This window comes from Geotrypetes seraphini, chromosome 6 (assembly GCF_902459505.1).
Source record: "Geotrypetes seraphini chromosome 6, aGeoSer1.1, whole genome shotgun sequence".
In the NCBI taxonomy this organism is placed as follows: domain Eukaryota; kingdom Metazoa; phylum Chordata; class Amphibia; order Gymnophiona; family Dermophiidae; genus Geotrypetes; species Geotrypetes seraphini.
Window position 1 is genome coordinate 208,878,240 of NC_047089.1, and position 23,749 is coordinate 208,901,988.

Genomic DNA, 23,749 nt, shown 5'->3' on the forward strand with positions numbered 1-23,749 from the left:
ATGAGGGAACCCATGAAATTTGAGAGTAATTATGGGAGCCTATGCTTAACTTGACTCTGTATATCTAACATTACTTTACAAATGTAAATCCATAATTTGTTTGCCGTTGCTTTATGTACATCAACCTTGTTACCCGTTCTGAGCTTGTTGGGGAGGATGGGATATAAAACTAACCAAATAAATGAATAAAATGTGATTTGGAATCCAAGAGAGAGCAGTGATTTTGAGCTGATAATGTGGGTAATATGCTGACTAAAAGCTAGAGCTGTGTTTTAGAGAATATAGCTGGCTGAAGAGTTATAATGTACATGTCAGAGTAGGATGCCAGAGTTCACAGTGTAGTGAGCTGATAATTACAAAACTCAAGCCATTGCTAGCTCAGGGCTGAGCACCTTTTAGGTGGGGGATGGGATTAAACTGTTTTCCTAAAGCTATAGTCCTACAGTCAAGCTGCAAGTGAGGATAGTTGGACTGTGGCTATACCTTGTGGTGTTTGGACTGTGCTAAAAGTCACTGTGGATTATTTGGATAACTTCAGTAGTCAAACAAAGAAAGGCAAGGGTGGTGTCTTTCCAAACGGTCCTAGATCTCTTATTAATTGTTTGCAATTGATTCAAAATTCAGCTCTAAGATTGGTTGCAGACCTCAATCATATTTTCTCTTGGCCATTTCTTATCCAAGCTGCAGAGTCCTAACCTTTTTGGCCTTTCCTCACATGAGAAGAGCACCATCCTTTTTATTATTTTGGTCGTTTTTCTTTGAACTTTTTCTAATTCTGCTACAACAATACAAACTTGTTTAAAACACAGGAGATAGGCAAATTCAAAGTTACTATTCTAATAGTAGGTCGCCTTGGTCCATGGACCACACCACCTGTCATCCTCTTGAAAAAAGCCCTAGTGAAGAGGCAGGTCTTCAAAGACAATCTACTATAAATCAATGTATGACTGCTTTGAACAAATATATCCAGGTAGAGAATTTGATAGATGAGGAGCAATACAGTAAAATGCAATGACAAGTTGATTCAAGATATGAACAATGAAGAGGGAACTGCAAGGCACTGTTGGAAAAAGAGCAAAAGTGGAAAGATCAGGAAGATCATGGTCTGATTCAAGTGGAAATCTAAAACAAACTTTGAAATGTTCAGATGGAATTGCTATGTACGATGAGCAGGAGAAAGGCTTGAAGTTCACTAATAACATCTGGCTGATGTATTAGCTACCAAGAATAACGTTATCCAAGGAGCAAGTCTGTTAGAAGGTATGGACATAGGTTTGAAGGTAATGAGGTATAAATTGTTTAAAATAATGTTTAAGTTTAAATCATGTGTTTGAACATGTAGATGAAAATATGTAGTGAGATGGACTTTCTATCCCTATTCAAGTGATAGGCTGCAATGGCACTCAAATGAATCTGGACAGGGGTAGTCTGTAATCTGAAGTTGGGAGATCCAAGTTACTGTAAGAATATAGGAGCAGGTAATACAGCCAAATGTCAGCCAAATGTCCCATTATATGACTCCCTGACAGACATTTAGTTGCCAAAAGCACCTCCTTAATGGTAAAAGATATAGGAAGAGCAGAAACCAGACATGAAAGCTCCCAGAGTGACTTGAGATTGGGATTAAGGGTGGAGATGAATCATGGAGACAAATCCTGCTGAGAGATGAGGCTGGAATGGGGATGGAGATGAAAGTCTTGTGTGGTTAATGTCTCAGCCAGGAAAACCAGATTTGGTTAACTACCTGGTTACACAGACAAACAGATGGACAAAAGAAATTTAGGCAGTGTCGTAAAAATTCAACCATGTTTTTCAGCAGAACCCTTCTATTCCCCATGCCCCCTAAAAAAACAGAGAAAAATACTTTAAAAAAATCATCTTTATTTGATTATTATATGGGATTTTTATTTTACAAATAATTTTTTAAAAAAAGAAAAACAAGCTGTTTTGTAAACTATTTTAACAAAGTGGTATTTGTGATTTCTGCGATCCTGTGCATCATGAACAGAAGAAAAAAAAAAAAAAAAGATTAATCTACAATTTTCACAATAAAGTGCAAATTGTCAAATTAGAACAATGCTAAACTCCAAAGTAAAAAAAAAGGATAATATGCAAAATCATATTTAGAGGTGATATGTGATTTTTCTAATGTAAAATCAGTAGTCTTTATTTATGTTTTGTAAAAGTTAGCACATAATTCTTTGACATGCTAGGTAAAAATGTATGCAAGTAAGCTAGAATAAAAAGGCACGTTCTTTTATAATTTCTAATATTTTTTAAACTGTACTTATTCACAGATTTAAATAAAATGAACAGGCCTTTTCCTGTACAAATTCACAATTTGTTACCTTATCTTTATTCTTACAATGAATAGAAAGCTGCAGCTGGCCTAATTAGAAAATCTAAAACCCATGACAGTGAAGGAGGCAAGAAGCTTAGCTTATAAAGTAGGAATTCCAACAATACATCATTCAGTAGAAATAATGCCAGTGAATTTCTTCTTTAAAGCAGTAATTATTTCAGGTACATTTATGACATGACTATAGATGAATTATATAAGTACATATACAGATACAAAAAAGTAAAACATGAGTAACAGACACACAAACAGCTATGCAAATGCTGAAGAGATGAATATTAGGAAGGTTTCTTATCTTAGTCCCAAAGGCCCAGATTTTATAAATGGTGCCGTGATCGACAACCACCCACAAAAATGGTGCCGATTGCATGTCAAAGATAACGCCATTTATAGATCACAGCTATGTCACAGATAGGCACTGGAAATGTAAGCCAGAATTTTCAAGGTGCGTATCTGTGACAAGAATCGCAACTACGTAAGTGCCTACCAACACCTAAGGATACTTCTGACATTAATCATGCATATTTTACCCTTAGGCGCCGGTAGGTGCCTCCATAGTCGTAGTTCCAAATGCTGTTTATGGAGGCGCTGTATTTTTTAAATGACATTTTAATTGCTTTTACACGATGCAATCAATTATCACATTGATTAAAGACAATTAAACCAATTAAGTTAGGCAGCGGTAGGGCAGCTACCACCACCTAACTTTTGGTGGGTGTTGTAAAATCTGGCCCAAAGTGCTTGGGTTATTTGCTGCTGTCAGCATCCACCAGAAGCCAAAGGACGTTTTCTTCACAGTCAGTTTATGGCCCATTTGTTTTTAAATTTTGTGATTCAGCCAGATGGATACCTTCACTCGATCAACCAATAGCCCATATTAATCTGAGCATGAACATTCATCTTTAAAGGATTCTTATGACACTGCAGCACTGGCCTATGAATTAAACAGAAATCAGAACTTTGTAAAATCCCTTTTTGTCTTTTTTTTCACATGGATTCCATATTTTTTCTGACAGAACAAAAAAAGTGGAAAATCACTAAACTATGTGTATAGCCCTCAATGTCGACTGCCCCAACTCTGTTGGTTAGGCTGAAAACTTTTCAGCGGCCCCTCGTATTTAAGTCCTGAATTTCTATTCTGCTTGTCCAACAACAATAGCTCAAGGTAGCTTACAATTAACAAAGAAATTGTACAATAAAATAAGTTATTTTTAAAACAGCCAAATTCTTAACATACAGTAAACTATGTAATTAGTTTGTTGCCATTAGTCAAGTGGTAGAGACTTTCACATCGCTAAAGCAGTTCCATCTAAACTTCATTATTTTGGAAGATTTCAATCTAAAATTTATTAACCGTAGGGAGTGTAGCTCTATATAGATCACTGAATGCTTTGGTATGGAACATACCAAGTTACCCAACACTGAATCCATTTGACAAAGCTGCAGTAGTGATTCCCCTGCACCAAAGTCCATTCAATTCCTATGAGCTTCAGTGTATGTGCCATGGTAAAATTGCTATCACGGCTTTGTAAAAGGGGCCCTAGGATAGAACATAGCAAGTTACCCAAGCAGGAGCATAGCCAAAACTTGAAATTTGGGGAGACGCAGAGATGAGGTGGGGGGTAGAAGCATTTTCTCTCAGTCACCCCCCTCCAGTTGAATCATACTTTTGCTGGCAAGGATGTGTAAGCATCCTACCAGCCCCAGATTCTTTCCTAAAGCCCCTGCATCATAGGCAGGGGCTTTAGGAAAGAATCTTTGGCTGGTAGGGCAGCGAGAAAGCCAGAAGAGTGCATAAGCTGAGAATGCTTGGAAGTGCCATCAGTGGCTGGAGAATCCTGCTGTCTTCTTGCTGCTCAGGCAGCACAGGTAGGGGCTCCAGCAAAGAATTTCTTCAGTTGGCGGGGCTCGAGAATCCCTGCCAGCCAGGCATTGGATGTTGCCATTTTGGAGGGGACCTATGCCCAGGCTTCTGAGGTATCCCCTATGGCTATACCCTGCACCTGAGTATTCAGTTAATTCAGAGCCAAACCATGAACATTGTTATAATGATCCCTTCTGTTTTCTGTACACAAGTCACTTCACTTCTATCTGTCAAAGGGCTTTCTTCTTTTTGGCTCCTTGCCTGTGGAACTCTTCCCATTCACCTTCATGCTGAATTCTATTACCCTAAATTTAAAAATGGACTCAAAACTCATCTTTTTATTCAGGTCTTTTCAAGTTAGATTGCCTCTTGGGACTTAGCAGCAGACAGGATTCTAGTAACTTGATTCCTTTCCTTTTTAAGATTTCTAGCTCCTTTCACTTTTTCCTCTCTAGTTTAATGTTGTAAACTACTTCAATTGTTCTCCATTTGAAAGGCAGTATACTAAGAGCCAAATAAACATAATACCTCAAACTTTAAATTGAATCCTAGCTTTAATAGGTAACCGATGAAGAGTGTGCATAAGAAAGCCAGTATCAAAAACTATACAAAAACCCAAGGGGCTCATTTTCAAAAAAGATAGATATCCAAAAGATAGCATAAACTGGCACTTGGATGTCTTGCTAGAATGTTGAGGGATGGCCTGCCTAGGAGACTTAAATAAAGTCTCTAAGGATATCTCGACAAACATAAGCTGGAGGCTGGATCAATACATAAGTCCTTTGGAGCAGCATTCTGTTGGAATTACGTCCCGCCTAGGAACCCAGTTTCAGCATATAAACAAATGCCTTCTTTAGGGGACACAAAACAATAATCATTCATCAAAACATAGTACTGAATAAAATTTCTTGCAAAACAAAACACTTAATAAAACCAAACCTTAAACATATGCATAAACATTCAAAAGAATATATATATATATATATATCATAAGAACAGCCATATGAACCAAAAAACCCTTATTTTTGAAATAAATTACTAGGGTGTATTGACATCTTACTTGCCTTTCCTTTGCTGTTTTTGTATATTCCAAGGCAAGATTTCTTCTTTTCTCTTTTTGCACTGCCTTATTTAGAAGTTAAGATGTCATTTCAACCTTGGAATAATGTCCTTAGTTTCACTGAGGAACATTTACAGAAACTATTTTATGTGAACCGGAGACAATTACAACACCTTCTATAGAAGGCCAAAGGATAGAACTTATCCAGCTTAAAAAGAATGTTCTGCACGCGCACATACATAAGGCACATTGTTTGTCTGCCTTTATTATAGTCACATGAATTTTCTGTTAATGTATGGCACTTTATTTTCTATTTACTCGTATTTACATAACTTCTTTTAGCACATTGATTTTATGCATGTCCTCTACACGCTCTACTCCCTTGGTTCCTTGAAGTTGTGTTTTATGGCTCACAATCAGTTCCCATTTACACCGCCTTTGTAGCTCACTGTCAGAATTATTTGACATTCCCTATTACTTAGATCTCTTATGGTTTTTATTATGCTTTATGCACCTTGTCTTCTTTTTATTCATCATTCTTTATAATTTTCTTATTTTTTATGATTTTATTTATATTACACATAGTTTTAGCTGATTTCTGTCTTACGTTTTTATCATGTTTTATTTTATAAGAACATAAGAAGTTGCCTCTGCTGGGTCAGACCCGAGGTTCATCGTGCCCAGCAGTCCGCACCCGCGGCGGCCCATCAGGCCCATGATCTGTAATGTGATCCTTCTCTAATCCCTTTTATATGTATGATTATTAATATATGATTTGTTTTTTGGTTCATATGGCTGTTCTTATGATATATTGTCTATATGATATATATATATTCTTTTGTATGTTTATGCATATGTTGTTTAAGGTTTTATTGAGTATTTGTTTTGCGAGGCATTTTATTCAGTACTTTGTTTTGAATGATTTTTGTTTGTGTTCCCTGAAGAAGGCATTTGCTTATATGCCAAAACTGGGTTCCTAGTCGGGACGTAGATCTAACAGGACACCACTCCAAAGGACTTATTCACCGTGGGCCTCATCTGGGGCAGCCTCCTTGGAGCAGCTGGGGCACGGGCAGTGTGTCTGGGAGGGAATGCATGGATGGGAGAACATCTCAGGGGAGGAGACATAGGCATCCTGGGACTGTCGGCCAAGTCTCTTCCCTGAAGAAGCCCTTTCTGGAAACGTCAATCGCTCCTCCTAAACTTACTTGCTCCACTTCATCATGCTTCTATTCCTTTCTCTCCTCTCTTCTACCTTCCAAAGTATTTAGATCAATGCTGTCTTGTTAAAATGTTTATTTTATTTTTATTTTTCCTCTAACTCTACTTTTCACTTCTCTATTACCCTCCAGGTACTTTAGTTAGATTGTGAGCCTTCGGGACAGTAAGGGAATTTTTCAAGTACCTTTCTTATTTCTAATCTTAATGTATATTTTCTGTAAACCGCTTAGAACCTAACGGATGTAGCGGTATATAAGAAATAAATTACATTACATTACATTACTTATGTATTGATCCAGCCTCCAGCTTATGTTTGTTGAGATATCCTTAGAAACTTTATTTGTGACTGTTTGTATTGTCACTTATTGTTGAAATAAATTACCAGGGTGTACCGACATCTTACTTGTGTTTCCTTTTGCTGTTTTTGTATATTCCAAGGCAAGGTTCCTTCTTTTCTCTTTTTGCCCTGCCTAAGAGACTACCATGGCAGGAACTACCATTTTTGATTTTCATGCACTATATATAATGCAACCATTTTTATAGCCATTTTTAACTATTATAAGTACTGTACAGAATAAAAGATGCTAAGTGTTCAGAGATTCTAGTTTCATTGAATACAATACAAATCTCTTTTCTTAGGTCCATTGTTGTGTTTTGCTTCCAGTGCTGCTTAAATAATAAGCACCAGCTTTCTAATTTATTTCTTAGGGGTCCTTTTATGAAGATGCGGTAGGGGATTAACGCGCGGAATACCGCACATTAAACCACCTGCTGTGCTAGTCGCTAACGCCTCCATTGATGAGGCATTAGTTTTTTGGCTTGCCGCAGGGGTTAGCACGTGATGAAATGTCCGACGCGCTAACCCCCGTAGCGCGCCTTGATAAAAGGAGCCCTTACTATTTAACTGCTATGGACTTTCACAAGCCCTATAATAACAGCATTTAAACAGATGTGTCATTTCTGCATGAGAGAAAGAGACAGGGAGAGATACTCCCGATGATTCTTGCATTCACAACACAAGGTTTAACACAGGGAACAGTGGTGGGGGTGTAAAACACAAACAGCCATGTTTCACAAGTCAGTACATTCTAAGCCCAGGACTTTCAGCTGTGGTCTTTGGCCTGGTTGGAGTTTGAAAGTTGCACATCTTAATTTTCCACTCTCTAAATTTCAGGCTTAAGGCACTGCATTCCTTTGGCAGAGGTATTTCATTATTTTAATGTTTTTCAAACACACCTTGCTGTTGCTTTTTCTTTCATCCCAAAGCTGCAGTAAAAGAAATTTGATCGTCACCGAGCATGTCAGGGAACATGAGCACTGAGGAGATAAATGGATGGGTCTGCTTAGCTCTGAGATTGAGATTATGGTCCAGATTCTGAAAGCATGGCAGTTCGACAATGTCTTTTTATCATGACTTTCCTTTAAAACAATGGAGTTCTTTTCCAACATTTTGTGTTTTATTTGTACTCCACTTTGATGGGTTTCCTTAAGTGGATAATTAAATAAAGTGAACCTTGGAAGACTATACTGGAGGAGGTGGTGCCTGTCGTGAAGGGATAAGATTCCCTGGAGGCTGTTTTGGATGTGGAAAAGGTGGCCTACAAAACAAGAGAAACAGTTTTATGACAGACTTCAGCAAAGTAAAACACAGTAGCCTGAACTCACACAGTAAGAATACTTGGATGGTTAAACTAACGCTGCAGTAGTATCTTATACTGAAGTTGGATTTTACATGAAAAATTAAATTCATCTCTCAAGTGAAACTGTTCTTAAACACTTTGCAATTCACAAGCAAAAATAACATTCCCTTTGCACACCAAAAACCAGGGACAGGCTAAATTTATGCAAATGACCATAACAAATTTATACTTTTAGATTCCTTTTCTGTCAACTAGGATAATAAAGTAGGCTTATTTGTAAAATAAAGTCTCTGAGAACAGGCTATACGTCCTCACTCCTGGTGATGCCATCTGACAGAGCCCCAAGCCAACAAACAGTGGAGATGTTTAAAGAAGACAAGTGAGCTGATATGTTTCATGACTATACTTTATTCACTCAATGACTCTTTAAATGACTCGGCATGTACATGTTTTGGCCCAACTGGCCTGCATCAGGAGGAGTCTATAAACCATGGAGATAGAAATATAATTAATAAAAACATACATACATAGTCATATGAACACAAACAAAACAACAAATATGATTTTAAAACATTGTTAAAAAAACTTGAAAAAAAATCAAATGAATCAATTTTAATGAACAAAACATTTATATCTTATTAAAAAGGGGTTAAAAATCAATGAATGAACCCAATGAATAAAAACATTGAATGAAGCATATGTAACAAAAAGCTACATCTTAAAAAACATATAATGAAAAGCATCATCAAAACGTACTGGGAAGAGAAAGTACATATAGAAGCTATACGCGAACAATCAAATTATGCAAAGTTCAAAATAAAGAAACAAATATGCAATGACCATGTTATAGCCACAAAGGCCTATTTACGTGTCACATAAAAGTACAAAAGTGAAGACAAAAATAATCTATTTGACCACTCCAATCATATACAATGATAAACATTCAAATATCATTGTGCAAATCTGTGACCATCACATTATATCTGGATAGTAAGACCCGTGGATATAGTTTGTAAAGCTATAGGAAGCAAGTAAGAAAGAATACACTCAGTCAGTCATATGTAGAAACCCATACCATAGCATACTCAAGACCCTTAAGGAAATGCTTGTACTATCAGCTTTGTCAGACTCCTGCAGTGACGTGAGAGGTCCATCTGGGCACATTCCTTGTGGACATTGCACTGTATATCAACATAGCTTGACCATCACAAGCTATAAACATCCTGTGATAGGGGGTTGACATTGAATTGAGAAACTACAGTGATTGCAAGTACCATCATCTATGCCATAATATGTACTTGCAAAAATTTGTATACTGGTAAGACAAAAAGAATAGTTAAAACAGGATAATTGAATATAGGAGTTGCATCAGCAGAAATATCCAGTCTGCCCCTATTGTTCCACATTGGTATGAAAAGGACCATACTATTGATGATCTGCGGTTTTTTGTTTTGAAGGTGATCAAAATGAGGTGAAGAGGTGGTGACTGATGAAATTCTAACTCAAAGAAGAACAGCAGTTCATACACAAGTTCAACATAGAAATATCTAATGGTCTAAATATGGAACTGAACTTAAGACCATTTAGATGGTGATTATGATTCCATATAACTGGGTTTTAGACTGATCATAAAGCTGATTTGGAATGATTTCATTGTAAAAGATGTATGGTCATTAATACACTAAAGGAATGTCAAATGGCCTTATATAAAAATATATGATGTCTTCACAATACATACCTATATGTGTCCATAATAGTATATGTGCTTAGTGTCACATTACCTTGGCTCATATATAGATGGTGGCAGCGTACCTTTAACTTTCACATGGTCCTCCATTTATTTAAGTATCATGGAGTTTAATGATCTTGCACATGTTTGTGAAACACCCAACTAATAAAACCCGTAGACAAACAATATTAAGTACAAACTAGTCTTTAAGCCCGTTACATTAATAGATGCTAGAATAGATGTGTAGCATTTATTTCTTTCTCTCTACCTCCCGCTGTCTTTCTTTGTTTCTCTCTCCCTTTCCCCTATCTTTCTTTCTTTGTTTCTTTCTCTCCCTGCCCCCTCTATCTTTCTCTCCCTGCCCTCTTTCTTTCTGTCTCTCTCCCTGCCCCGTCTTTCTTTCTTTCTGTCTCCCTGCCCCCTGTCTGTCTGTAAGTCTTTCTTTCTTTCTTCAGTGGCAGTGCTGTAAACAGGCTGGGCCCCGACAGGGCCTTTCCTCTACTGCATCCGAAGTGATGCAGCAGAGGAAAGGCCCTGCCAGGGCTTGCCGCGAACAGCCCATTTACAGCACTGCCACTGCTGCTTTGGGTAAGGAATGGGGAGTTGGCAGGTCAGGGCTGCTGCCATTGCCCTGAAACACTTCCCTGCTCAGCAGTTCCACTGAGCTGAGACGCCCTTCCCTGCTCGGCGGATCCTGCTGCTACTGTGTTGAGATGCTTCCCTTGCTCGGCGGTTCTATTCTACTGTGCATATGGAGGCACAGAGTTTCAAGTACACATGCGTGGCTAGGGTTTTATTAGCACCGCGCAAGCACTGAAAACCGCCCCCGCACACGCACCGCTGCTACCATATCTTTGCTTACTCTGCCACAGAGCTACGGATCATGGAGGCAGGGATCATGGAGGTAGGAGTGCACATGCACGCTTAGGGTTTTATTATTATTGATGATTATATATTAGATGTCATCCTTATAATGTTTGGTTCTGTTCAGTCTTCTGGTTTTCATCTTTTAAATGTATTTCATTGACATATTTTATGATATTGTGTTTTATTTTCATATCATTTGTCCATTGGTTATGAGCCTTTCTTAGGTGTTTGTAGTACAGGATACATGTTATCCATATTAAATGCATTTGAAGTGCCCATTTCATGTGGAATGTCTGTTGTGCACCATTTACACACAATCAGATGCACTGTATGTCTGGTTATCAGTTTGACTCCTGATGTTTTTTTGTTTGTTTTTTCAAGGCCCTCATGTATGTGATTTGTCACTGTGTTTCGATATAGCATTTACATATCTTTGGAGACATTAAAAACAGTTTGGGGCGCACTATGTTGAAAAGCATTTTTTGTGGTCACTCATGCTCTCTGTACATCATGTATTTTAGATGTGATTCGCTTCTATTGTCTCCTCCACTTTGTTGCCGTCACATTAACGTATAAAGACATTGCGTCCAGAAGAGCCATGTTTTTAAAGAAATTCTCTCATGACTGCAGCTGATTCAAGTTTCCAGTCACTCTACTGGAGGTTAGTAAAGCTTTGTTTGTGACTTTTTAAAGTTGTTTAATGCTGTTTTATGTTGTTTTCTCATCTACTATTCATTGCGGTAGTGAAATTACACCATGCAACATTTATGCCTCACAAACAACGCGTTTGCTTCAACAGGTTGAATTGTGTACAACTTTCTTGCGCTGTTTAAACAAATATATATTTACACCATGCAGCATTTATACCTCACACACAACACACTTATTTTAATAGGTTGACTTGTGTATGTCTTTATTGCACTGTTTAAATATAACAGTATGTTTATATATCCACATATTATACTATGCCCCTTATCTTATTATAGGTGCAATTTTTATTTGCATTCATAGGTGTTCTGCTCATGCTATACGGCTTTTTTGTATTATACAAAAAAAAAAAAAAAGGTCATAAATCTACATGAACTTAATCAGCCTTTTCTTTTAGCACTTGTAAACTTTAATTTTATATTGTAGCTTTTAATATATGATTAAACGGGTGTTTTAATCTCATTTTAACAGGTCATGTTACAGGCAGGGGGTGTAAAATGTGCTTTGTAGAGCAATTTCAGTTTTTGAGGTACATTCACGAGGCATGTTGCAGTACATGACGTCAGCCCATACGTGGTCCTCTTGCTTATTTTGCTGACTGACTGCCCATTATTTTAGATTATAACTGCTCGTCGCATGGTTTCCTTTACATTTTATTTTTTGAAAGGCATTTATGAAGCTTCATTTTTTTATTAATACTCGGTGAGCTACAATTTTATTGTAAGTTCCTATGGGAAGTCCCAACTAGGATCCTGGTTTTGGCAGAACACTGCCTTCATCAGGGGACATATCAAACTGGTAACAGGATATTACAGTGGTTACCGATAGACCAAATAGCCAACTACTGGCCCATTGCCTCTATTCCACTCTATGTCAAAATAATAGAAGGACTAGTTGCCAAATTCCTCTCCAATTACCTAGAAAACCAAAACATACTCCATCCCACGCAATCCGGCTTCAGAAACAACTTCAGCACAGAAACACTCCTTGGACACAGCCAGACAACATCTCAGCACAGGAAAAAAATGATGCTCATACAACTAGACCTGGTGGACCATAACATACTATTAAAAATCCTAGATACAATAGGTATCACAGATAAAGTATAATCATGGTTTGAAGGATTCCTTAAATCAAGAACCTACAGAGTAAAATCAGACAAAGAAAAATCTGAACCTTGGTCAAACCCCTGCGGAGTTCCCCAAGGATCCCCTCTACCCCTGACTCTCTTCAATCTCTATACAGCCTCCCTCAGCTCACACCTGGACAAACAAGGCATAACCTCCTACAGCTATGCAGATGACATTACCATTCTCATACCCTTCGATCAACCAAAACTCTACATGACAAACACAATACACCAAACACTAATATCAGTAGCAACCTGGATGAAAGATCACAAACTGAAATTGAACTCAGATAAAACTAAATTCATCCTCCTAGAAAACAACAAAATACCAACCATAACCAACATTGAAATCAACGCAATCAACTACCCCTTACAAGCTACCCTAAAATTACTAGGAATAACAATCGACAGATGCTGCACCATGCAACTGCAAATCAATAAAGCAATACAAAAATCATTCTCAGCTATGAGAAACTTAAGACAAGTTCGGAAATTCTTCGAGAAAACACAATTCCAGCTCATAGTTCAGTCCCTAATACTAGGCCTACTGTAACATCGGCTATCTCCCCTGCCCCACAACTATAACAAAACAAATACAAACTATCCAAAACACAGCGCTAAGACTCATCTACTCACTGAAGAAACATGACCACATTACAGAAGCATATCTCAAATCGCATTGTCTTCCAATCCCAGCATGAATACAATTTAAATTCTACTGTCTACTATTTAAGACTTTATACGGAGACAGTCCAAACTACCTGAATAACCGCCTCATCCACAACGCATCAACCAGATATAGGAAAAACTCGTATCCCATTCTCATACCCCCCCCCCCCAATTAAGGAGGTCAAACGGAAAAAACTATATGATGGCCTCCTAGCCACTCAAGCAGCCAAACTAAACAACCAAATCGCCAATCTACTGATGGCATCCCTAGATTACAAAACTTTTAGAAAAGAAATAAAGACCATACTCTTCAAAAAATCCCTGAAAAAAGAAATAACACAGCAAGTTTCAAACACCACCTCTCACTAAAGCCAACTAACCCAAACAAATAACCATACTCTTCAAAAAATCCCTGAAAAAAGAAATAACACAGCAAGTTTCAAACACCACCTCTCACTAAAGCCAACTAACCCAAACAAATAACCATACTCATTTCCTACTCTCTTTGAAAATGACCAAATTTCTTTTTTTTTTTTTTTTAAGTTCTTGTTGTAATACTTCCTTGATAATTCTTTTGTAATCCACCTTGAACTGCAAAGTAATGGCGGAATAGAAATCCCTAATGTAATGTAATATCTCTATTTCAGGTAGTCTTGAATAGACTTTTTGGAATATACTGAAAGAAGTACTGACAGCCAAACTTCAAGGAACTCGGTGAGAACCGAAACCAGGATCCTAGTTGGGATTTCCCATAGAACTTACAATAAAATCTCTTGTGTTGTATTGTGACATTGGCTTTACTTCTCTTTTGTTTAGCATTTACAGTATAGATATAACATACAGACTTAGTGGACATAGGGTGGTTTAAATTGCAGCATTTTCCATATAGATATAGCATAATAGAGGCAAAATAGCTTTTGCTTTGTAGGTGTGCATCATTGAAGTATAGTAATTTTTGATCCGGTGGGTATCACAGATATGTTTTACTGGGAATGAGGTTGGATTTAAGAATATAGTACAATTTGATTTTGTTTGGAGTGATTTGAAGTTTGGTAGTAGATGGGGAAAGTTCAGTAAGGAACTATTAGACCAATTGGCACCATACCAAACATACAAAAAGAAAGAAAGAGTACTAAATGAATGGTTTGATTCAGAACTATTAGCCTGCAAACAGGAACTAAGAAAACTGGAGAGAATCTGGAAAAAAATAAACAAAGAAAAAGACAAGACAAACTGGAAACAAAAAATGAAAATATACAAAACTCTGATCAAAGCAAAACGCACAAAACACTATGCACAGAAAATAGGTACATCAAAAATAAATAGTAAAGATCTGTTCAAACTAGTAAAAACGATAACAGACATCTCAAATCCTGAAAAAAGACAACGAAAGCCCCTCATCTGCTCAAACCCTAGCCAATTTCTTTTTTTTTTTTTTTTAATTCTTTATTTATTTGATTATTCATTACAATACCTTAGTAACAAACATTCATGAATGAATACAAAAAAAAAAAGTGCAAATGCAAATTCCATATAAGGAACTACAAAATAACATTAGGAAATCAGTCAACCATATCCTAGTCCACATTATCGCTGGTCGCCAGTGTTTAAACTAAAACATCAAATCAAATCTATCTGTCTACTTTCCAGGAACAGGCAAATGGCTTTTATAAATATTTTACATCATCCTCCAAAAGTAAAATCAGTATTAGAAATTAAACTTTCAACAAAGGTTTCTCTTTAATAAAATCTTCCAACTGGACTGGATCAAAAAACATATATCACTTTCATACGAAATCAGGCATTTGCATGGAAATTTCAAAAAGAAAGTAGCTCCAACTGCCAAAACCTTAGGCTTTAGCTGAAGGAACTGTTTCCTTTTAAACTGAGTTTGTCTAGAGACATCTGGGAAAATTATCACCCGTTGACCACAAAACATCTCTTGTTTTTTCAGGAAATATAATTTTAAAACATCTTGTTTTTCAAGCTCTGTCTTAAAGGTCACGAGAAGAGTTGCTCATTTATCAATTATGTCTTTAGATGATTCCAAAAACTGTGATACATTCAAACTATCAGGTAACACTATTCTATCCATTCCACCTTCATCAACCTTTTCCTTGGAGTCTCTTGAGATGTAATATAAATTATCAACCTCAAAGGTCTCCACTTTAGCATAATGTAATATCTCCTTCAAATACATTCTCAAGAGCTCCATCGGGGAAAGGTAATGTGTGATTGGAAAATTTAACAAGCAAAGATTTTTAACTCTGATAGAATTTTCCATTTTTTCTAATTTAGCATGTATCATCATATTATCCTTTATATTGGAAACAGCACTGGCTTGTAGAGTACCTACTGCCTGTTCTAACTTTTCAACCTTCACATCTGTTTCTCCAATTTTAATATCTTGTTCTTTAATTTTCACAGTTACATCAGATGAAAATTGACACAAGTTCAAAACGGTTTTCTGTAATGATGACTCTATTCTATACTAGCCAATTTCTTTAAAAATAAAATCACAGACCTAAGAACAACAATACCCACACCCAAAACCAACACAGACTTCTACTTCGGACCCCATGATCAAGAACCCAGAGCAAACATGCTCTGGGACCACTTCAAGATTCCAAACTGGCATCAATTCCTAACCCTATTCAACAAATACACAAAGTCAAACTGCCTACTGGACGAATGTCCATCTAAAATCATGGAAGTTGCTCCACCAGACTTTAAAAAGGAACTATTCTCTTGGCTCACAACTACTTTTACAAATGGCATACTAAACGAGGACATGGGTCACATACTGATCACACCTATCCCCAAAGATCAGACAAATTCAATAGCCCTGACATCCAATTACAGACCCATTGCAAGCATCCCCCTATTCACTAAGCTTCAGGAAGGATTGGTCAACCTGGAACTAGTGAACTATCTAGACAAATTCAACATCCTTAATGAACATCAATCAGGATTCAGAAAAGGATACAGCACAGAAACAGTTATAGCTTCCATCCTAAACCACCTATTCAGCAAAGGTAAAAGTGCCCTGATTTTGCAATTTGACCTTAGCAGTGTGTTCGATCTAGTAGACCACGAAACTATGCTACTATGCCTAGATGCAATGGGTCTCTCAGGAAAGGTAAAGAAATGGTTCCAGGAATTCCTAATCAACAGATCATGCCGAGTAGTCAGCAAAGGGAAGTACTCTAAACCATGGAAAAACCCCTCAGGGGTTCCCCAAGGCTCCCCACTATCACCCACATTATTCAATATCTACATCTCATCCTTAGGCCATCTATTAAAAAAGTTAAGCGTAAACCACTATATATATACATATGCAGATGACATATCCATCCTGATCCCCTTAAATGACATAACAAACGAAACAACAACCAACCTTTCTTACATAATGACCGAAATTGAAAAATGGACAACCAACTTCAAACTGAAACTAAACACAGAAAAAACAAAAATCTTCTTGGCAAGCCCCAGGGACAAAATTACCAGAACATCATTAAAATTAAACGGCCACGACTAACAAATCTCCAAAACCATAAAAATATTGGGTATCATACTGGACACACACCTAACCATGGTAGACCACAAACTTAGTGATGAAGAAATGCTTTTGTACACTCTGGAAACTAAGGGCCATCAAAAAAATACTTCGATACCGTGTTCTTTAGGCTACTGGTGCAGTCTCTGATCCTATCAACGCTAGACTACTGTAACATTGTTTACCTAGGTATCCCAAAAAAAAACAGTACAAAAATTAAAAATAGTGCAAAACACAGCAGTTTGTCTGATCTTCGGATTAAGGAAAAACGACCACATCAGCCCTTACTACAAAAAGTTGCACTGACTGCCAATAGAGGCGTGCATTTTGTTCAAATTTGCCTGCATTTGTTTCAAGCAGGTCTGGGGTCTAGCACCTTCCTACCTACTACCACACTTCATATTTCACAACCCCTTAAGACCAACCAGAAACCGAAACATATTCACTTACCCAAAAATCACAGGCTGCAAATACAAATCCTTTCTGGACAGGACTTTCAAGTTCCAAGCAGGCAGACAGCAGTCCTGGCTGGACAACTACATAAGCAGAGCCAGTTTAACCTACGGCGCATTCTGAAAGTCAATTATAACCATTCTATTTGAGAAATTCATCTCCTAAACAGAAGCCTCTCTCTTCTTCGATGTAATTTCGCTGTTCCTTTACCTATTTCTCATGTAACCCTCTCTTCTTACACCCTGTATTTCGCTGATTGTCTAGCCTTCTTAGAATGTGAACCACCTAGAAGTCTTTCGACTATGGTGGTATAGAAGAATAAAGTTTATTATTATTATTATGCTTGCAGTGAGTTTTTTCAAGTTCTTTTTAACAATGTTTTAAAATCATATTTGTATTTTTGCTTGTGTTAATATGAATATGTATGAACATTTTTTGTTAATTATATTTTTATCTCCATGGTTTACAGACTCCTGATGCAGGCTGGTTGGGCCGAAACATGTACATGTCGAGTCATTTAAAGAGTCAGAGTGAATAAAGTATAGTTGTAAAAGATATCAGCTCACCTTTCTGTTTTGGACATCTCCACTGTTTGTTGGCTTGCCGCTGACTCGTGGGGGTGATTTTTCTGTTCTGTACGATCTGACAGAGCCCAGCATGGTAATTACAAAGCTTTCCAGCTGTACTACTGCATGCATGCAGGACTTCAAACTGGCATCATTGCTACAACTCTTCTAAAGCATGATAAAGAAGTTAGAATGAAAGAGAAACAATTCCTACTGGGAATAGGCAGGGGCAATAGAGATTTCTACCCCCCTTTCCTTGGAAAATTGTTACAAGCATCTTTACTTTCTTTATTACAAGCAGGATATAATATCTTCACAAAAGGCAATAAAATTGTTTTTTTGTGAGCAACAAGCCTTCTGCAACTTCTATGCACCCTCTCTTTTTTTTGGAAACAAAACCTGAAAGGAAAAATGAAGAGCTCAAAAAGGCATTAGAATGAGATTCTAAATCTCAAAGAGATCCTTCAAAAGGTACTGACCAATTCTACTGTTACATCAGAATCCCTTTCCCAGCAATGAAATGCGAATGTGCAGATTGCAGCCCATGTGGCAGGTTTGCAGATCTCTATGAAGGCTGACCTTAGGGATAATTAATGATGCCTATCTGTAACATTATGACATTTGATATGCCCTTCCAGGATCAAGCCTGTCTGGACATAACTATAGAAATACAGGGACTCATTTTCAAAGCACTTAGACACACAAAGTACCATAATCTACTAGCTATTTGGACAATTGTGCCTGATGTCAGCAGCCCCGGGTTTGCAGCAATAAAATAAAAAGATGGATGGATTTTCTAAGGCGTTTAGTCCACTCCAAATAATAGACTAAGGCTCTTTTACAATCCAATATATTCACGGCACATTCACCTACCATTATAGGTATGTGCCATGGAGAAAAAATTAGAAAGGCAACTGAACTCGCACAATATCATCATAACACTGAGCAACAGATTGGTTAAAGTGGCAGTTCAACACTATCTTGGGATGGGTGCATATAATCACCTTATTGCTGAAAACATCCAACATTCCTACACTAGGTTCCCTCCTCTAAAGGAAATGAAATGGTCTCAGCCACAAAACTGACAAAGAACTAAGTGCTTTAGGAGAGACTGTCTCTTTTCACAGGGGGAGGGGGGATGAGGGAAAGTGATAGAACCCTTCCTGTATAGACAGACCTGCTAATAACAGTGATTAAAGACTTACAGACACCTAATCAATGTAGTAATAACATGAAATTCTGAAGGTCTGGCAAGCTGGCAAGGCCTGCGTTAGAACTTCCTTTGCTTGCTGGATTCCACCAGAGGACATAATTTGAGGTTGAGGGGTGATAGATTCAAGAGCGATGTTAGGAAATTCTACTTTACGGAGAGGGTGGTGGATGCCTGGAATGCGCTCCCGAGAGAGGTGGTGGAGAAGAAAACGGTGACGGAGTTCAAAGAAGCATGGGATGAACACAGAGGATCTAGAATCAGAAAATAATATTAAATATTGAACTAAGGCCAGTACTTGGCAGACTTGCACAGTCTGTATATGGCCGTTTGGGGGAGGATGGGCTGGAGAGGGCTTCAATGGCTGGGAGGGTGTAGATGGGCTGGAGGTTTTGACGGAGATTTCGTCAGTTGGAACCCAAGCACAGTACCGGGTAGAGCTTTGGATTCTTGCCCAGAAATAGCTAAGAAGAAAAAATTTAAATTGAATCAGGTTGGGCAGACTGGATGGACCATTCGGGTCTTTATCTGCCGTCATCTACTATGTTACGAGATTTCAATGTTGAACAATGTTGTCTTTTTGTGGATTATACCAAGTTTTGTAATAGGGTAGAAACCCTAAAGGGTGCAGATAACATGAGGCAGGATCTAGTGAAACTTGAAGAATGGTCCAGTAATTGGCAACTAAAATTTAATGCTAAAAAATACAGGGTCATGCACTTGACCTACAAAAATCCAGGAGAACAGTATAGTATAGGAGACAAAGTATCTCTGTGTACGAAAGAAGAGAGGTTCTTGAGGGTGATTGAATCTTATGATCTCAGGGTGGCAATACAGGTAGAAAAAGCAATGATCAAAGCCAGGAAGATACTTGGGTGTATACGGAGAGGAATGGCCAGTAGGATAAGGGAGGTGATAGTGTCATTATATAAGTCTCTGGTGAGGCCTGATTTGGAATACTGTATGCAATTCTGGAGACTGCACCATCAAAAATATATAAATAGGATGGACTCGGTCCCGAGGGCTACTACAAAAATGGTTAGTGGTGTTTGTCATAAAGCTTATGGGGAAAGACTTAGAGACCTTAGATTATGGTTATGTAAAAAAAAAAAAAAAAAAAAAAAGAGCAATTCAGGCAATTCTTAAAACATGTCTGTGCATGAGTTCCACTGTTGAGTTTTGATAACAGAGAGGGATGCTGTGTGATACTGTTTTTATGTTTGTCTGTTGAAGAATTATGTATGTTTAGTTGTAACCCACTTAGGTGTTAGCTGGGAAAGACATTTTTAAAATAGTCTGGAAGAAAGAGGGAGAGAGGGGACATGAGAGACATTTAAATATCTCTGTGGCATTAATGTTCAGAAGGTGAGTCTTTTTCAAATGAAGGAAAACTCTGGAAGGAGAGGGCATAGGATGAAGTTAAGCGGTGATAGGCTAAAGAGTAATCTAAGGAAATACTTCTTTACAGAAAGGGTAGTAGATGTGTGCAATAATCTCTTGGTTGAGGTGGTAGAGACAAAGACTATGTCTGAATTCAAGAAAGCATGGGACAGGCATTTGGGATCTCTTAGGGAGATGAGGAGATAATGGATGCTGCAGATAGGCAGACTGGATGGGCCATTTGGCCTTTATCTGCTGTCATGTTTCTATGTTTAAATGCTTTAAGGAAGCTTCTTCTGACAATGCATTTAATATGGATGTCTGAGTGGCTGGCATTGACTCCAATATCTCAGCACTGATATCATGTTTCTAGAAAGGGCTAAATTCTCTAAGATTGGCTTGATGCCTGTCTACATCAGTGTTGATGTAGTTAGTGCCTAGTCAAGAAACCAGTGAATGATACTCTTGAATGTCTCCTTAATTCTGTGGTCTATTTCCTCCATAAACTGTGTTCATGCCAGCTGTGATGGACTGCAGTAGGTGAGGAGTTATCTTTATGGGACACTTGAGGCTGACTGTTAGCTGAACCATGGGGCAAAGGTGGCTTTAGAAGCTCTGGAAGATGAATGGCCATCCTGTGGGAATGCTTCAAGGGAGTGGGACAGCTCATTTAATTCTTCTCCTAGCAATATTCCCCAACAAAGATTATTGTTGATGCTATTTCTTATCATGGCATGTTCTCCTTCAGTGCCAGAACTATCCCACTGGAATCCTTTGATGTATGAGGATGCAAATTCTATAAGGATCAGTCTCAAAGACCTCCAACAATGACCAGCTCTGAAAAGGACTAATGTCTTCTCAATGCTATTACATCCTCAGTGTTTGGTGCAGCTCTGCAGTCTTTTTGGATCAATGCCTCCAATGCTAGAACACCTGGGCCAGTCTCGGGGGAGCTAAACAACTTTGTCCCTTTGGCATAATTTTTGACAAGTAACACAAAGAGATCTTGTGGTCAAGCTCGACATCACAGACGTTATCTCAGCAAAACCAAACTACTCAGTACATGATGTGGCTGCACAAAAAAAATAATTTTAAATGATCAAAAATTCTATTTAAAGAAACTAAGAGGGTTGAAAAGAAGAGGAAATGTGACAAATTGACAACACAACAAAGAAAAATCTCACAAAATAGCTCTGAACACTCTTCAGAAAACAGAACCTAGAGTGGCCCTTCATGTTAAGCTGCACACATGCACATTAGGGTGCTCTCAAAAACTCTAAACTCCAAGAAGTTTGATTACATGCTCCATCCTGGGATATCACATATCTATGAGGGCAAAAATATCATTATTGTCCTCAGAAAAACCTCACTTGTGTCCTTCTGGAGGAGCAACCTAGTGGTTAGTGCAGCAGCCTGAGAATCTAGAGAGATGGGTTTGATTTCCACTGCAGCTCCTTGTGTGTCTGAGCAAATCACTTAACTTTTCATTGCCTCAAATACAAAATAAGTATCTGTATATAATATGTAAACTGCTTTGATTGTAACCACAGAAAGGTGGCATATCAAGTGTCCCCCCCCACCTCGAGACAGAACTAGGATAATCTAATCATAGCTCTTTCCCATCTTGCTAACAGGTCCCAAGTGGAACAAATATCCATGTGGCTCATTTACACACCTGGAAGGTATCTGCGAAGACTGTTGAACTGTGTACGTTGGCACTGGGTACCGGTTTGGCTGTACAGTCTGTTTAAAAAAAAGGAAGGAAACACACGCATGCATTAGGAAACCCATATACTTCCTACATAAGAACAGATTAAGACCAGTTCAAGTAATGGGAACTTTTCTCTATTAATCTACAACATACAGTCTTATTTGGTGAGTGCAGAAAAGAGGTAGTACTCGACACACTGTATATTTAATAGGGCTGCATTTTGGGCTTAATATTCCCCCAAGTGATAATTACACATGAAAGAGGACACAAAATAAAAGAAAAAAAAATAATATTCATTAGGTACAAATCATTAAAATTTTACCATGTTATCCAGTAATAATCCTCTATAATAAAACCCTAAGCGCACATGCACACTTAGGGTTTTGTGATCCCTGCCACTGTGCCGAATTCGATTTCTGGCATGTGGGGCAGCTTGCAACGGCGATTTCAGCGGTGGTTTGACTCCTGCACTGCCAGGATGCCTCTTCCCACTCCCTGACCAGCAAACGCAGCAGCCGCAGGGCATTTGCTAGTCCGGCCAACTTCAATAATGCAAAGTGGGCCGCCTAGCAAAAGCCCCAAGGCTGCCTGGGCTAGCAGACGCTGGACAGGGGAAGCAAGGAAAGGAGAAGGCCTACTGCTGGACAGGGGGATCAGGTAAGAGGCGCTGCTGGACAGGGGGGGGGGAGATAAAAGGAAGTGAGAAGGCCTACTTCTGGACAGGGGGAGCAGGGAAGAGGTGCTGCTGGACAGGGGGGAGGTAAAAGGAAGGGAAAAGGTCTACTGCTGGACAGGGGGAGCAGGGAAGAGGTGCTGCTGGACGGGGGAGGGTAAAAGAAAAGGAGAAGGCCTACTGCTGGACAGGGGGAGCAGGGAAAGAGGTATTGCTGTACAGAGGGAGCAGGGAAGAGATGCTGCTGGACAGGGGGAGGTAAAACGAAGGGAGAAGGGCTGCTGCTGGACAGGGGGAGCAGGGAAGGGGTGTTACTGGACAGGGGGAGCAGGCAAGGGGTGGTGGTGGACAGCCGATGAAAGAGAGAGGCAAAAAGAAACAGACAGACAGAAAGCGGCCAAGGAGAGAGAGAAAAACAGACACACACAAACATCTATTCTAGCACCTGTTAATGTAACGGGTTTAAAGACTAGTGTCCATATATTTTTACAAGCAGATTGTTTACACAGATCTGTATAAACTGCAAATTTCAATAAATATGGAATAATATTTAAAACATTTAGGATTCAATTATAGGCAGGAAATGTTTCCAGAAAATAACACTTATTCTGAAGGCCAATGGCAGAAGCAGATACCAGATTTAGAAATTCAGTTACTGCTTTGCCAGAAGTACACCGAGTAGGGTAAAGTCCACAATCACTGCATCCATATTCATAAACACATTCCACTGGTTATCAACAGTTGAGCGAGGTGTTAAACTGATAACTCACTGTCACAGGCATCACCACAGACCCAGTGCAGCATGAGGCTTTATTGCAAGGAGTTGAACAGCATCACAGGCTTTATCCTATCTCAAGAAGACATTGAATGCTTGAGTATTTGGAAAGTCATTGGTAGATGACAACACCAAAGTGTATGTGTTTAGGTATTAGCGAAGTACAGTGGTGCCTCGCA

At 38.5% G+C, this 23,749-nt stretch overlaps 1 protein-coding gene across 1 annotated transcript in view; it reads right to left on the minus strand.

Annotated features, from left to right (window-relative positions):
• Positions 1–6,663: 6,663 nt before the first annotated feature.
• ADAM9 (ADAM metallopeptidase domain 9) overlaps positions 6,664–23,749 on the minus strand; it is a 155,617-nt gene continuing 138,531 nt past the window's right edge. Inside the window, exons 21-22 of the mRNA XM_033948056.1 lie at positions 22,087–22,154; positions 6,664–8,102 (exon numbers count right to left, since the gene is read on the minus strand). Coding sequence (XP_033803947.1) covers positions 8,027–8,102; positions 22,087–22,154 — 144 coding nt within the window. The 3' untranslated portion in view covers positions 6,664–8,026. The remainder of the gene's footprint in view (positions 8,103–22,086; positions 22,155–23,749) is intronic.